Source organism: Malus sylvestris, chromosome 15 (assembly GCF_916048215.2).
Source record: "Malus sylvestris chromosome 15, drMalSylv7.2, whole genome shotgun sequence".
Taxonomy (NCBI): domain Eukaryota; kingdom Viridiplantae; phylum Streptophyta; class Magnoliopsida; order Rosales; family Rosaceae; genus Malus; species Malus sylvestris.
In genome coordinates, this window is record NC_062274.1 from 24,620,189 (window position 1) to 24,635,634 (window position 15,446).

Genomic DNA, 15,446 nt, shown 5'->3' on the forward strand with positions numbered 1-15,446 from the left:
ACATAAGGTTATTTTTAAATTAATCACCCAATTCCTTTTCTTAGAAAAAATTTCAACAAAAGATTAATCTTGGTTATTTTAAGGCTGCATCTAACTCCTGTTAGACTGCTTACGTATCCATGAATGGGATCAAACCTTTCGTAGTTCCCCAACATACCTCACATTATTACAATGTCTGATAAGAATTGCATCTCATATCAAAGCAAGCCATAATCACACCAATAGATATCCAACAAAAGCATTATTTCAATTACCAACTATGTAATCCAATTATGCACACAAGTTATCAACCAATGAGATAAATGATAAGTTAACATTCCACAAAGTTTAGTATAATCAAACTCCGAAAATGTTTGTCGTATTTCCTCTACTTGGATTCCTAAGCATTTCTCTCAGTTACTAATACAAGGATCCACCAACGTGGCCAAATCCATTTTCACAATATAAGACATTACTAAATGCATGACATGAACTTTAATCCTAGTCAAAGTACTTGGAATTACTAATTTAATAGCCCCCAATTCACATGCCATTTTGGTTGACCTAACGCTTCATCACTACCAAATACGTTTGAATGGAAATAATTCTGGACTATAAGTGATTATGTGTTTCAATAAGTGCACCAATACATTGAGCTTATAAATGTATAAGAAAATGGTTCTTTGAAACCCAATGCAAAACCATATAAAGTGATTTAATAAACTCAATATGGATAAGTAAATTAGAAATAAAATTTAGAGAAGAACAGACAGTGCAAAGCAGCAACCTCTTCTCCACAAAAGCTACAAAAAAGCACTTTTAGTCAACCAAGATTAACCTGATTTTGAACACTCATAACTACACCGGTTGATGCAAACTTACATAGGTTTCGAAGCTTGTTTTGTGTACTTCAAAAGCATGAAAGATTTGTAGAAAACAGGGTTCTAAGTTGAAAGTTATGCAAGTTACAATATAGTCTCGAAACTGGAAACCCAGTATTTGCTGCTGTCTGGCAGCTTCGGGACTCAAGTTTGAATATGATTTTGACATATCAATACTTAATGGAATTAAGTGAAATCAGATGGATTTTGATCATGGACATGTCTAGTTTTAAACCACGTAATATTGGCTCAAAAGGAATCCGTAAGGACATAAAAATCAAGAGCCAAAGTAGGCTACTTGAAACATAGTTTTTCTGTGAAGAATTAATAAATTTCCTGCAATTTAGAACCTATACTCTTATAATCCAAATTACATTTTCAGAATGCTTCCACACAATTCAAATTTCATGTTTATAACTTCGATTTCAATTATATTCAACAATTAACAAGACTTGACTTTTTAATCCAAACCTTAGAACAAGATATTTGATCACCACACCAAAGTATATATTGAAAATAATAAGAAAAATTGATACAAAGCGGCTATGGTATGATTAAGGAGAGATGGGAATCGTTACCTATGCTGCAGGTTGACAAAAGATACATATTTTTGTTATGATTCGAAAGACATGGTTGTACACCTTCTCTCTCAATTCATAGTAAACATCTTAATTCCTTATTTCTCTTTTCTTTTCCTGGTGTCTTCTTCTATGTTTCCTTCAATTTCTTTCAAGGATTCAGACATAGTTTCTATCCTTATCCCCTTTTTTTTTTTTTTTTTTCTTCCGCTTTCTCCCCCCTTTTCTGATTCGTAGTTTCGGGGCAGTGGGATTCCCTGTAATGCCTATTTCCCTTCGCCAACCCATCTCTCCCCCCCCCCCCCCCCCCCTCTTTTTTCTTTTCTCTTGCTCCCCCTTTCCAGAAGCCTCATCTTTTCCCCCCTTTTTTAACCACAGCCACCACGTGGCTTTTCTACACCAAGATAAAACTCCAACAAATCTGGAACATTCCAAATTCATGGCCAAATGACCATTTTACCCCTATCTTCGTTCGTTTCTATTTCATTCGTTATAACTCCGTTTGGTGAATGGTTTTTTCCTACATGATCGTGGGACCTAACTCTATCCAAATATGCCAAGAAATAGTTTAAAATATATGAGGATAAAATACGTCATCGTATAATTACATTAAGCCAACTAGAGGCATTCGTCCTTTTCACTTATAGATAAATTTTACGAAATAAATTATAATAATTTCCGGAAACAAAATTTTAAAATTTCTCAATTAAATTTTCATAACCATAAATCGATTTATTTCTGATTTTCTCCACATATTCATAATTATGAATATCTAATTCATATATTTAAATTTTCAAGGTATTACAACATCTGTCCTTGGAGTACGTGATGTTTTAAATGCTTAGGTGAGACCCACTTCCATTTTCAGTTTTGATTTTTAGTATGAGTATTTTTGTTTTACCTTATATTAGTTATATATATTGACTTTTTGACGTTACAAATGTTCGGTTGAGTCTTTTCCACTTTCAGTTTTAAGTTCAATACTAGTTTTCGACCTTTATGTTGGTACCTATCAATTTTGACGTCATCATATTATACGTACATATTTTTGACCATATGAGTATTTATGTATAGTACGTTATTTCAAATTTTGGGACGAAATTTTCTTAACGAGGGTAGATTGTAACAACTCGTCCCAATAATTTTTACGGATTTTAGTGTGAAAGGGCATTTTGGTAATTGTTCCTTGTTGGGCTAGATATTTTTTATTTGGGTTACTATTTGAGCCTTAAATGGTGTGGCATGTGGGCCCCTTTTGAATTTGTCCCCCGACCCACTGTCCCTTTCCTTTTTCCTTTATCCCTTCCGTGCATAACTCTCGGACCTCTCTCTTCTTTCTTCATTCTCTCACTCCCTCACAGCTCTCTCTCTTTTGTCTCTCTATGTCGCTTCCTCTCTCACTCACTCTCATTCTCCGGGAACCACACGCCACCACAACCATCACATGTTGTTGGTTCGACGAGCATGACCGCATAACCGTATGACCCTACATCGTGAAACCTAAGCCCCGGGAACGTGACATATCTTTTTCTCTCTCTCTCTAAGCAATGGCGCTGCTACTGTTCAATAATTTTCTCCGTGAGTTCTCGCCGTTCCCAGCAAAGGCGAGCCACGAAACCAACCTAAACTTTCTTGGAGCACGTTTTAGTGTGGGATTAAAGTAGCTTTGAAAGTCTATTGTGATGGTTGAGTGCAGAAGCAACTAGGGGAAAACTTCTCAGATTTTCCGGCGGATCCGTAGCTAGGTGTTTTCCAGCCATGGCTGTGAGTTAAAATGGGTATTAATCGAATCTCCATCCTCTTAATTTAATTTTGACACTTAAATGGTGAAGTCTAGTTGTGAATTGAGCTCGATCGAAGCTTTGAAGAACAAGCCAGCTTCGACTTTCTCCTTCGTTGAATCCGACGATCCATGACTGAAAACTAGCCCAACTCAGTTGTTCGGCCAATGATCCGCAACCTAAAACCAGCCCAACCTAGTTGCTGGGCCCGATCCAATAACCGTTGGCTTATTAACCCAATCCAAACCCATTGAACCCTTTGGGCCCAGTGCTCGACCCAAACTCGTTAAACCTAGCCCAAAAATCCTTGGGCTAACCTAGAACTAAACCCAAGCCCAATTGAGAACCAGGCCCGGGTCTAGTTGCCCAGGCCCAACCTTGTGGCCCAAATCCTTGGCCTAGACCCAATCGGACCCCAAGAACCTAGGCTGCGCTTGAATGGCGTGTGGGCGTGGGTCTTGACCGGCGCATGGAGCACATGTGCCTTCACCGGAGGTACTGTGCTCCGCTGCCGAGGTCCCCTTTATGTTTTTTGACGTCCTGAATCGGTTTATGACGTCCGTTTCCCGAAATTCAATCGTTATGATAGAATTTTATTAATTGGTACCTTTATGTGCTTAGGTGCAATTGTGTATGACGTTTTTGCCCACCCTTGTTTGCACGGCTCTTCGCCAACGGTGTAAGGTGAGTGGACCCTTTCTAAAATGCATATTTTTTTAATTAGAAATGCATACATGAAAAACACAATTTAATGGTTACATTTTATGAAACGTTTTTGAGTAAATTGGATTTACGCTTTATGATATTCATACTTTATCGATTTTACGTTCTTCGTAGTATATATGATTGATGACTATATACTACGAATAGGTTTTACGATATGACGCTTTAGCTACTGAACTCCGATTAAGATATATATATATATATATATATATATATATATATATATTAGAAATATTATGTTAATGTCCTTAGTACTTACTTAGTGGTTATTCGAATGCCTTGCCTATGGGCAAATGGTCCTGCCTACAGCGAATGATACTTCTATATATGCCTTCAGGTGGGTGCTGTAGGAGCCTACAGGCGATTGATATTTATATATGGCGTCTGCCAGGTGTAGGTTGGTGGCTTCGGCCTGGAGATATATGATTGGCTTTGGCCGGGAGATATATGATTGGCTTCGGCGGGGCATTTGGTTGGTGCCTACGGGCAGAAGATATATTATTGGCTATGGTTGGGCGTTTAGTTGGTGCCTACAGGCGGGAGATATATTATTGGCTATGGCCGAGCGTTTGGTTGGTGCCTACAGGCGTATGTTCTGCCTACGGGCGTATGATCTGCCTAAGAGCAAATGACCTGCCTACGGGCGCATGATGTAGAACCTTTGGATGAATGAAGAAATGTTCTATATGCCTTCGGGCGAATGAAATATTATATACATGTATATGCCTTATATATATATGCCACTACTAAGCACACTCTATATGATATATGTTTTATGAAAGGTTTTATGACATGCTAAGGTTTTCGAAAAACCTTTGGGGGTTAGTATGTTGATGAATAACTGTTTCAGTATTACTTATATATAACTTGGTCCACTCATATTTTGTTTTGCGTCCCCTCAGGACTTAGAATCGAGGCTTACAATCCCGGCGTTAAGGCATTCCCGCATCAGCATCTTCAAGTCCTCTTGGTGTAGGACTCATCCTTTTGTTCATTCAATTTTATATTATTCCTTTTTAGTGTCTCATTTAGTTGTATGCTCTGAACATGTTCCATAATTGCATATTCATGTACCACATTTGTCTACCATATGATGTGGCAAATGATATGTACATGTCATGTCAATTAATGAATGTATTTGATTAGATGTTGACTGTATGCATTACTTGTTGCATGTGATGGTACACCATGTGGTATAAATATGTGGTCTCAAACAATAATAAAAAAAAGGCTAAAATGCATGAAAATTATTGACTGCATTTGCATGTATTGTTGGTACACTATAGGTCTGGAAAGTTAGTATTATTATCCTTGAACACATATTCGTGATATAACAAATACTGTTGTAGTATTGAGATAGTATGATCGTACTAAAACAAAATTAATAACGGGATATAACAATATTAGCTACTATTGTAATAGGAGATAGGTAGAGAGAATGAGACACCAGAAAATGAAGTGAGATCAGAATTCTAGAAGCTTTTGTTATTCCAACAGTCGTTTGTTCTCTTCTATACTTCAGATCGTACACAAAAACAAAACAAACTGCTTCTTCTTCTAAACTAACTTACAGTGCTAAGCTTAGCTGTACATGATTAAAAGAAGAAAAACAAAAAAACTAGCGAAGAACGGAACTTAATTAGGAGAACCTAATTAAATAATAATAATAATAATAATAACAGATTATGCATGAGAATTACCGATCCTTTTCGATTCCTTTCGACCCTCGCTCGTGTTTCATGGCTTTAATCGAACCCACTCGTATCGTCCTTCGTGCGGCTCGTCCTTGGCAACATCAAAATTGTACCTGAAAATATATCACCAATTTAGAAATTTCATGCTCGGACAATGAGAACGTAAAACCTAAATTCGAACGAGCTATAAATTTAATTTTTTTTTTTTTAAAATGAGTTGACTTACATCTCCTTAAATTTTTGCTGGCTTTCCTTTTCCATGGCAGCGAAGAATTCTTCGAGCTCCGACGCGTTCACTACCGTCGGTGATCGTCGTTGAGACTCATCTTTAAGCCTCGCCGTCGATTCTGCTTCCGCTCCAACTTTGCTCGTCGCCGCCGTCATCTCTCTCCTGCCGCGAAAGCACAAAAACGCACGCAAAAGCGAGAGAAGTGAATTGAGAGACAAATAATTTAGACACTGTGCAAATTTAAATACACTTCACCTACGTGAGTGAAACCAATTCGAATTTTGAAACAAAAAATTAAACTTTTGAATTTTGAAATTTAAGATAGGACGCAAAAAATACAGTAATAAATGTTCGAGTATATTATATACATGTATGTGTGTGTATGTTTGAATAAAACCTTTCGTCTCTGCTGGAATTATACGTCCACGATTCGACCTGGTCACTCTCATCTTCCTGCAAAAAATAATTAATTAAAATTCCAGTTAATTAAAGCGCGACGAAACTGAAAGACTCAAAGAGTTACAAGAGAATTGAATTTATTGCCGAATTTATTTCATTAATTAATTTTGAATTTACCAGCTCGCTCGAGCCGTTACTCGAGCAGCAGGAGCTCTCCGCGTGATCCGACGTCCAAAAGCCGTCGTTGGAAGTCCGTACGCTCTCCACCTCCCTCTTGATTTTCGGCGCGCTGCTAACCACGACGACGCGCCTTCTCGGCCTCTTGTGCTGAGCCACGTCATACGACGACGGCAATTCGACTGATTCTCCGTCCGCGCTGCCGGCCTTCCTCTTCTTCGCCGCCGTCGCTGACGTGGCAGCTCGAGACACCTCCATCGTCGTAAATTCCTCTTCTGCAAGCTCTTCGTACTGTTGCTTCACTTCCTCATTGTCGTCTCTCTCTGGACCTCGTTTCTAGACACATAGAGAGGAGAGAGACAGAGCGCGATGACGATGATAATGATGGTGGTGATGACGAGTCCGTTGGACGGCTGTGATTGATTTGGTTTATAAGTGCGGGTTGGCCAAGGTGGTCCAGACTCCGTTAACAGTGATGGGGAATCTGAAAACGGGCGTTTTGACGGCGCCGTTACGTAGATCTGGGCCGCACCGAACATTCCTCGAATTGCTTGCCGCCACGTGGATGAGATGCACGTTGAAGATAATGAGATATTTTTAATATGAACCGTACACGGGATGATACACTACGTATTACTGGATATATGTGTTAAAAAGTTAATAGCTTAAAAAATAAAATTTTTCATTTCTATTAAAACACGTGGTGTACCATTTGTGTTCCCATCATAATTAAAAATTTCACGAAGATAATAGTAATGATGAAATGATGAGAGATTTTGCAATGTGCTGGAAACTGGACTCGGTACACTAAGTGTTATGATGTAAAGAGTTGAAATTTTTTTTCCAAGTATTTAAACACTTGTATTATAAAAGTGTACCAAGTCGTATCATCGACTCATTAAAAATCTGTCTTAAATGATTGCCTGCACGAGGGTTCAGGTTTGGAGGCTGTACGGTTGTGGAAGCAGAACGGGATTCACTGAATTACGGGCAGTTAGAACAGAGCTGAATTACTTATATGCCCTCGTGTTTATTTGGAAGCATCTGTGCTGCCATCAACTAGTTTGTTTTACTTGTTCGGTAATTACAAATGAGTTAATGATGGTTTGTGCATGTTAATCTTCATGTTTGGGCCAATTAATTACTGTAAAAGGTTCTTTAGATATAGACTATTTCAACTTTTATTTTTTAGATAAAAATTCACTTAATTTTAAACATCCAAATAAAATTTTAATTTGAAAAAAATTGTCAAATAGAAAAGTAATTGATCTAGTATTACAAAACATTTACAACTTGTGCCACAAACGAATTAATAAATATTATTACTTACCTTAATTATAATGAACAAATAATTATTGCACATACTATTACTCCTAACATATATATATATATATATATATATATATATACACACACACATTCAAAGAATACAATACTACTATATCGTATTACTTTTTATAAATACATTCCAAAGTATACAGTACTACTAGAAATATAGATACATTCAATAGTATATCGTACGACTAAAAGTTCAATATATATATATATATATATATATGGGATATGATCAATTGACAAACATTTTGACAAATATTTTTACACTTCTTTTAAACCTTTAGATTACAAAATATCCAAAGGTCCATATTCATTCATTAAATGACATGAATGCTTAAGTGGATTTTAACTAATATTAAACATAAAAATAAAATTCAAAAAGCATAAAATATGAAAGGTAATTAAAAATAAAATTAAAAAGGAGAGAGGAAAATAAATCACACTTTAGAAAAGGAATTTTTTTTTTAATGGATTCCTTTAAACCTGCATATGACTTTTAACATGAAAGATGGTTAATCCATCTAAACCCATCATCTACGGTATTGCCTTCGGTGTTGCTTCTACAATTGTAGACTTAAAGTAGTTCTTTTCTCAGATTTTTTTAATAGATTTGATGTTTTACTCGAGAGTATAGGTCTAGTTGAAGGAGAATCACCATAAGTAGTGAAAACAAATTCATTAATTAACTCATGGCTTTGTTGAATTAATTTATTGGCAATCAATCTTTTGCTCATTCCTTTTTTGTTATTTATTAGGGTTCATTTTTTATAAAATGAAAGAGGAGAATTCATCCAAGGCATTGCAGGGAGGGAGATGGAGGTTATAGTATTTTTCATGTGTTTGTTTTTCTTATTTTTTTTATTTTTTATGCTAGGTTCAAAGTTTGATTATTGGTTTTTTTTTCAATTTTATCCTATTAGATATTAATTTTTAATTTAGATTAGTGTTTTCTGTATTAGTTATAATCCACATCATCATCCAAGTCATTTGATTTTAAAACTCTCCAGAGCACTCTTAATCTAGACCGTTGAATGTTATAAAATCTAAAAGTTACAAGGAAGTGTAAAAATGTTTGTCAAAATATTTGTCCCTTGATCCTATCTCTATATATAATTTACTTATATGTATATACTTCTACTATACGTTCAAATACATATATGCTCTATGACATCCCACATCGCCCAGAGGAGTGATCCTTAAATGTATATTCTCATCCCTACCTAGCACGAGGCCTTTTGAGAGCTCACTGGCTTCGGGTTCTGTAGGAACTTCGAAGTTAAGCGAGTAGGAGGCCAGAGCACTCCCAGGATGGGTGACTCACTGGGAAGTTGCTCGTGAGTTCCAAAAAATAAAACCGTGAGGGAATGGTAAGCCCAAAGCGGACAATATTGTGCTACGGTGGTGGAACGAGCCCGGGATGTTGTGGACTCGGGTCAGGATGTGACAAATGGTATCAGAGCCAATCCCTGGCCAGAAATGTGCCGACGAGGACGTCGGGCCCCTAAGGGTGGTGGATTGTGACATCCCACATCGCCTAGGGGAGTGATCCTTAAATGTATATTCTCATCCTTACCTAGCACGAGGCCTTTTGGGAGTTCACTGGCTTCGGGTTCCGTCGGAACTTCGAAGTTAAGCACGAGGCCTTTTGGGAGCTATGGGCTTCGGGTTCTGTAGGAACTCCGAAGTTAAGCGAGAATGAGGCCAAAGAACTCCCAGGATGGGTGACTCACTGGGAAGTTGCTCGTGAGTTCCCAAAAACAAAACCGTGAGGGAATGGTAAGCCCAAAGCGGACAATATCGTGCTACGATGGTGGAGCGGGCCCGGGATGTGACAAAATGGTATCAGAGCCAATCCCTGGCCGGAAGTGTGCCGACGAGGACGTCGAGCCCTTAAGGGGGGTAGATTGTGACATCCCACATCGCCCATGGGAGTGATCCTTAAATGTACATTCCCATCTCTACCTAGCACGAGGTTTTTTAGGAGCTCACTGGCTTCGGGTTCCGTAAGAACTCCGAAGTTAACCGAGTAGGAGGCCAGAGCACTCCCAGGATGGGTGACCCACTGGGAAGTTGCTCGTGAGTTCCCAAAAACAAAACCGTGAGGGAATGGTAAGCCCAAAGTAGACAATATCATGCTACGGTAGTGGAATGGGCCCAGGATGTGGTGGACTCGGGCCGGTATGTGACATGCGCAGTAATAACATATATGTTAAAAAATTATTATATGTAATTTACCTCTATGTAAATTTATGATTAGAAAATAATATATTTTGTTGGTAAATTAATAATATTTTGCAGGTAAATTAGTATTAAATAAAATAATATTACTTTATTATGTAGGTAAATTAATTTTCATGTATTTTACATAGATAGGGTAAATTATTTTGAGCAATCTAACATTTCAAAATTTTAATAGTAGGTGCATTTGAATTAAATAATAATATTTTTTTCGTAAATTATTTTGCATGAATTTTTACATATATTAGGCATTTTTTATATATGTGTGTGAAATAATTTACCTACATTAATATGTAAAATATAATTTTAGTGACTTAATTAAGCATGTATATATATTAAACATGTTATATATTGTTATTATATATTAGGCAATGTGTGACAACCCGTCCCTAGTTTTACAATTTTATAAATTTAAAAAATATGAATTTACGAAAATGCCCTATAGGTGAGGATATTGAATTTCGTTGACCAACGTATAGTGAGGCGTACGAAATATTCTTTAGGCATATTCTCGAAGTACTTAAAGATACGAACATGTAGGCTTAAGTAGAATCGAAATTAGAGCTACGGTTAATGTTTTACAGAGCTACGAATCCGAAAGTATTTTTGAAGAAATCACTATTTTAATTATATTATTGTTTGGGCCCAAAATAACAGTTTGGGCCGAGGGAGGAATCACTTTCGGCCCGGGAAGACGTACGGCGAGAGGGTCATGGGGCGTTCAGTTCATGGGCTTCTAGGCCTAGGTCGGTTAAATCAGAGTGCAAGTCGAGTCCTAATACAATAGGGACCCTCGACGAGATCAGTAAAACTAGAAGGCGAATCCGGCTCAGTTAAGGACTAGATTCGTAGTCCTAGCAGAGATAGGACTGATCGAGGTAATGTTAATCCGGAGAGGGAAACCTAGTTCGAATAGGATTGGAACTCGGGCTTGGTGTTCTGCTACTATAAATACAAGACATTCAGCAATGGAAAAGCCCCGACAAAATCAATACAAAATTGCCCTGCGCAAACTCTCACAACTTGAGATCTTTTTCTTTTCCTTTTTCGCTGACACATCTTCCGTTGGCATCAACAGCACTGTGGAAGCAACCGGTGGTATCTTAAGTCGGCATAGATAGCTCTATCACCGTAGAGTCGGTCGGTCTCGCAGTATCTTCCGTTGGCATCAACAGCACTGCGGCGAGAACGGTCGGTTACCTATCCAAGTCTCGGTCGAGAAGGGTTTTCGAATCCTTGGTGGTCGAGGTCATCTCATTAGCCTTCTCGGCGAAGTGAGGTGTCACAGTTATTACATTCGGCACATTGCAAGCCGAATTCGGTTCATGAACTTTGTAAGAAATAGCAGCCTTGTCTTCAGGCTCGAGAACCCAAGAAGCCGAGACGTGTTCCTTTCTCGGCCGCAATCGCAAGACGCAGAAGTCAGTAGCGCGACTCAACACAGCATTATCAAATTTACTTCTCGACCGAGCCTCGGCCGACGAGTTGGCACGCCCCGCAATCACCGAAGGACGTAGTTAGCTTAGAATATACTCGGCCTGCGCGCCACGTAGGCTTTGTAATTTCTAGGGTCAACATTTTGGCACGCCCAGTGGGACCTAGTGCTAAACTACGAAGTTCATGCCAATTGAAACACGATCGGTAAAAAAGAAAACCACTATGGGAAAGTCGATAGCTGATTTGCCGAATCAAAGCACGGGACAAAGTGTGCCACAGGCGCAGAATCCCCATAGCGCCGTGACACCTGAGTCCACGAGTGCGACCCGCCGAGAGAGAGAAGTTAATCTCGGCAGTCAACTCCGCGGTCCAGAAATCCCTAACAGGAACACCTGTGTTCTCACTGAAGGGATAGTGGAAGAGTGTGACGAGGATGGTGGTGAAGGATCTGATCCACCAACAAGGTTGTTTCTTCGAAAGCGATTGGACGAGCAGTCTCGGTCAGTCGAGCAGACGTTTAGTCGAGGCATTGACAAGCTGCATGATGCGATACTCAGTTCCAATGATCGACAAACCAGGCTGCTTGAAATGCTAGTTAGTCAAGTTGGTGGTAGCAGGCCTCTCGAGCTTCGCCAACATTGTTTACCAGGAAACAACCCGGTACCGATTGTACCGGCCGAGCCTATTCCTGCCCCGCTCAAAACAATTAACTTGGAGAAGGGAGGAGGGTCGAACAGTAGGTCAGACGGGACCGACCAAAGGGTCGAAGCAGCATCTGTTGATATGACCGAAGTTCAGCGGATGATCGACTCGGCTATGAAGAAAGGGCCGAAGTTTCCCAAGTTTATTCATCCGTACCCAGCTTACGTGGAGACGTTTGGATACCCGAAGGGCTTCAAGATCCCAGATTTTAGTCTTTTTGCTGGTGAATCGTCCCTGTCTTCGTTGGAGCACGTGGCTCGTTTCACCGCGCAATGTGGAGATGTGAATAGTGATTTCCACAAGTTACGGCTGTTCAATTTTTCATTGACCGGCTCGGCATTTGCCTGGTACATCAATCTCCCGCCTAATTCTGTCCAAAACTGGGAGGAGTTGGTCGAGAAGTTCCACGAGCAGTTTTATCGGCCGGGGATGGAGATGTCAGTTTCTTCATTAGCACGGATGGCTCAAGCATCTGATGAGTCACCAATGGATTATCTTACTAGGTTTAAATCGGCTAGGAATTGGTGCCGAGTGCCCTTACCCGAAGTCGAATTTGTCAGGCTTGCTTTGAATGGTCTTGACGTCGAATACAAAAATAAATTCTTGGGGGCAAATTTTAGGGATATGTACGAATTGGCCCAGCATGTCGAGCAGTACGATTATTTGCTCCGCGAGGAAAAGACTTCGAAGACTCCAACTCGGGGAACGATTTACAAGAACCCTACTGTCAATTATGCATCAACCGAGGATGAATGTGTTAGTGTGGATGCGGCTGAGATAGTAATAGATAAACCATACATTTGCAAGGCATTGACTCAGGTTGATTCTAGAGAAGCCAAAAGTCGCTCGGCCACTGAGGGAACATCGAAACCGTCGAAGGTTTATACTTTTGATATTACCAAGGCTGACGCAATTTTTGACCAACTGTTATCAGCAAGAATCATTAAGCTTCGGCCCGGTCATAACATTCCTAAGGCCGAAGAGCTTAAAGGAAAGGTGTATTGCAAATACCACAATTCGAGCAAACACACGACAAACAATTGCGTCGTATTTCGTGATAACGTCCAAAGCTGGATTGATAATGGCAAACTGAAGTTCCCCGAGAAGAGGATGAGTGTTGATACTGATCCGTTCCCCACGGCAACAGTAAATATGGTCGACGCGTACCTACCCAAGGACAAAGGGAAAGGCAAGGCTGAAGTGGTTGAGACACAACGCCCGCGGAATCAGAATGTTCGGCCACGGTTCATGGCCGATTCGCGTTCAAATAAACCATCTGCGGCCTTAACGGGGCCCGCTATTGTCAAATCTATGACGGAGTGTAGCGCAGATGAAGATAGTGGGACGGCGGTTCTGTGCAGGAAATGTAAAGTGAAGGTCGACAGTGAACTATGTGAGAAACCTTCTTCGCAACCCGTGGCCGTAACTCGGCAAAAGATAGCCAATGAAGACCAACATCATGGGGTTTTTGGGAGGCTCGGTCCTAAAGTACGGATGGAAGAGACACCCCCGGTCAGGCGGCGCCTCGATTTTGATGCTTCATTTTATGACGATGATTACTATAAGCGTAATTCTAGCAGTTCAGGATCATCACGGAGTCAAAAGACCTTCAAGCCTCCTGAGCCTAGAGATCAACGTTGGTATACATACCATTCTTCGAAGGGCGTCTATACCGCGTTGTCCAAATCTCAGAAACGCCGGCATCAACGGATAGATTGTATGGCTCGCCAACAAGCAGCCCAAGAAACTTCGGCCCCTAAGTGGCGGCCGAATGATACAATTGCCAATGATGCGGAGCGACCACCACCAGCAATTATGACAGAGTTGGCTCAGGGGAAACGGCTGGTCGATCAAGACGTCGAGACCATGTTTGAAGAAGCTGATAAACGGATCAAACTTCTTATTCGACCAGGGGAAATGAAGGCACGCCTTGAACATTTCAGGCAAGAGGCCGAAAGCAAATTATCCCCGCTAGTTATACAAGAGCCTTTGGTCAAAATTAGACGGAATTTGCATCCCCCGTTCCTTGGGGAGTCTTTAGAGTATATGCGAGAATTTCATAAGAGTCATTCGGCCAACGATCTGTATGGTTTGCCGAAGGCATGCCAGGACACCATTGATCTGATCCTGACTTGTCCGGATGCCGAGCGAATCATCCAGAAGACCTCAGACCCCGGATTGAAAGCAAGGTTCCAGCACATACGAGAAGCTCGTGTTTTTGGGTTTGAAGTCGACCTGTACATCGATATCAATGCAGCCGACCTTCCTTTCTCGCTGGAGGACCTTCAGTATTTACGGTATCACTTTGAAGTATTTTCGGCGGTTTCTCTCTTCGGCCTTACGACCGATGAAATCGCACGTATTGCCCGTCTGGATGCTTATCTTGACACTAGGGATGCTCGGCTACACTACCAGGAGCAGGTTCAGGTTTTGACCCCAAGTTCATTGTCAGTCTCGACCTTACCTGAGGCGGTCACGCAGAACCAACAAGTGGCCGAAGCGGCTCCGCTGAGTGACATTATTGAAGAAGGGACGGAAGAATCTCATTGTCCGACTCTAACGATAACTGAATACGAAGTCGCTGACCAACCGAACGAGGAAGGTCTTGACCAGTTGGGCCCGTCAGTCTTGGATAATATGGAAATCAGTATGGTTCATGTGTTACCTGCTGATTTTCAATCAAGCACGGTTCAACCAAATTTCCTCGATGGAGATGTGGTTGCTGAGGAACCCGGCCATGTGGATTTTGTATCAATTGTTGAAGGCGAGCCAACAAAAGATGATAGTCTAAAGGCTGCTTTGGCCGAATTGTTCCCTCGTTTATCATCTGCCAAGCTTCACCATTTAAAGCCATTGTATGTAACGGCACACATCGAGGGATATCCGGTTTCTAAAGTTTTTGTCGATTGTGGAGCTACTGTCAATATCATGCCCCTGAACATCATGAAGGCCTTACGCCGTTCAAATGACAAACTTATTCCGTCAGGGATCACAATGAGCAGTTTTGTCGGCGACAAGTCCCACACCAAAGGTGTGCTTCCGTTAACTGTGAATATTGCCGGTCGCACCCATATGACCGCCTTTTTCGTGGTTGATTCCAAAACCGAGTATAATGCACTGCTCGGCCGAGATTGGATTCATCAAACCAGCTGTATTCCTTCCTCATTGTACCAAGTGCTTGTCTTTTGGGACGGCAAATCGGTCACTGTTCATCCAGCCGATAGCCAGCCCTTCGAAGCCAACATGATTCAAGCACGGTATTATGACGATCACGTCGGCTATATTACGTTGCA

At 40.5% G+C, this 15,446-nt stretch overlaps 1 protein-coding gene across 1 annotated transcript; it reads right to left on the reverse strand.

Annotated features, from left to right (window-relative positions):
- Positions 1 to 5,396: 5,396 nt before the first annotated feature.
- Positions 5,397 to 6,848, reverse strand: LOC126601317 (cyclin-dependent kinase inhibitor 6-like). The gene is made up of 4 exons (XM_050268008.1): positions 6,442 to 6,848; positions 6,263 to 6,318; positions 5,863 to 6,027; positions 5,397 to 5,749 (listed from the first exon to the last, which is right to left on the reverse strand). The coding sequence occupies exons 1-4, from the start codon at positions 6,697 to 6,699 to the stop codon at positions 5,680 to 5,682; spliced, it is 549 nt and encodes a 182-aa protein (XP_050123965.1). The 5' UTR covers positions 6,700 to 6,848; the 3' UTR covers positions 5,397 to 5,679.
- Positions 6,849 to 15,446: the final 8,598 nt, after the last annotated feature.

Bases quoted from the DNA above. Each gene is read 5' to 3' on its own strand.
- LOC126601317 (XM_050268008.1), bottom strand. From the start codon at position 6,699: ATGGAGGTGTCTCGAGCTGCCACGTCAGCGACGGCGGCGAAGAAGAGG. The intron at 6,319-6,441 runs GTAAATTCAAAA...TATTTTTTGCAG, and splicing joins GTAACGGCTCGAGCGAGCTG to GAAGATGAGAGTGACCAGGT. The intron at 5,750-5,862 runs GTAAGTCAACTC...ATATATTTTCAG, and splicing joins CAGCAAAAATTTAAGGAGAT to GTACAATTTTGATGTTGCCA.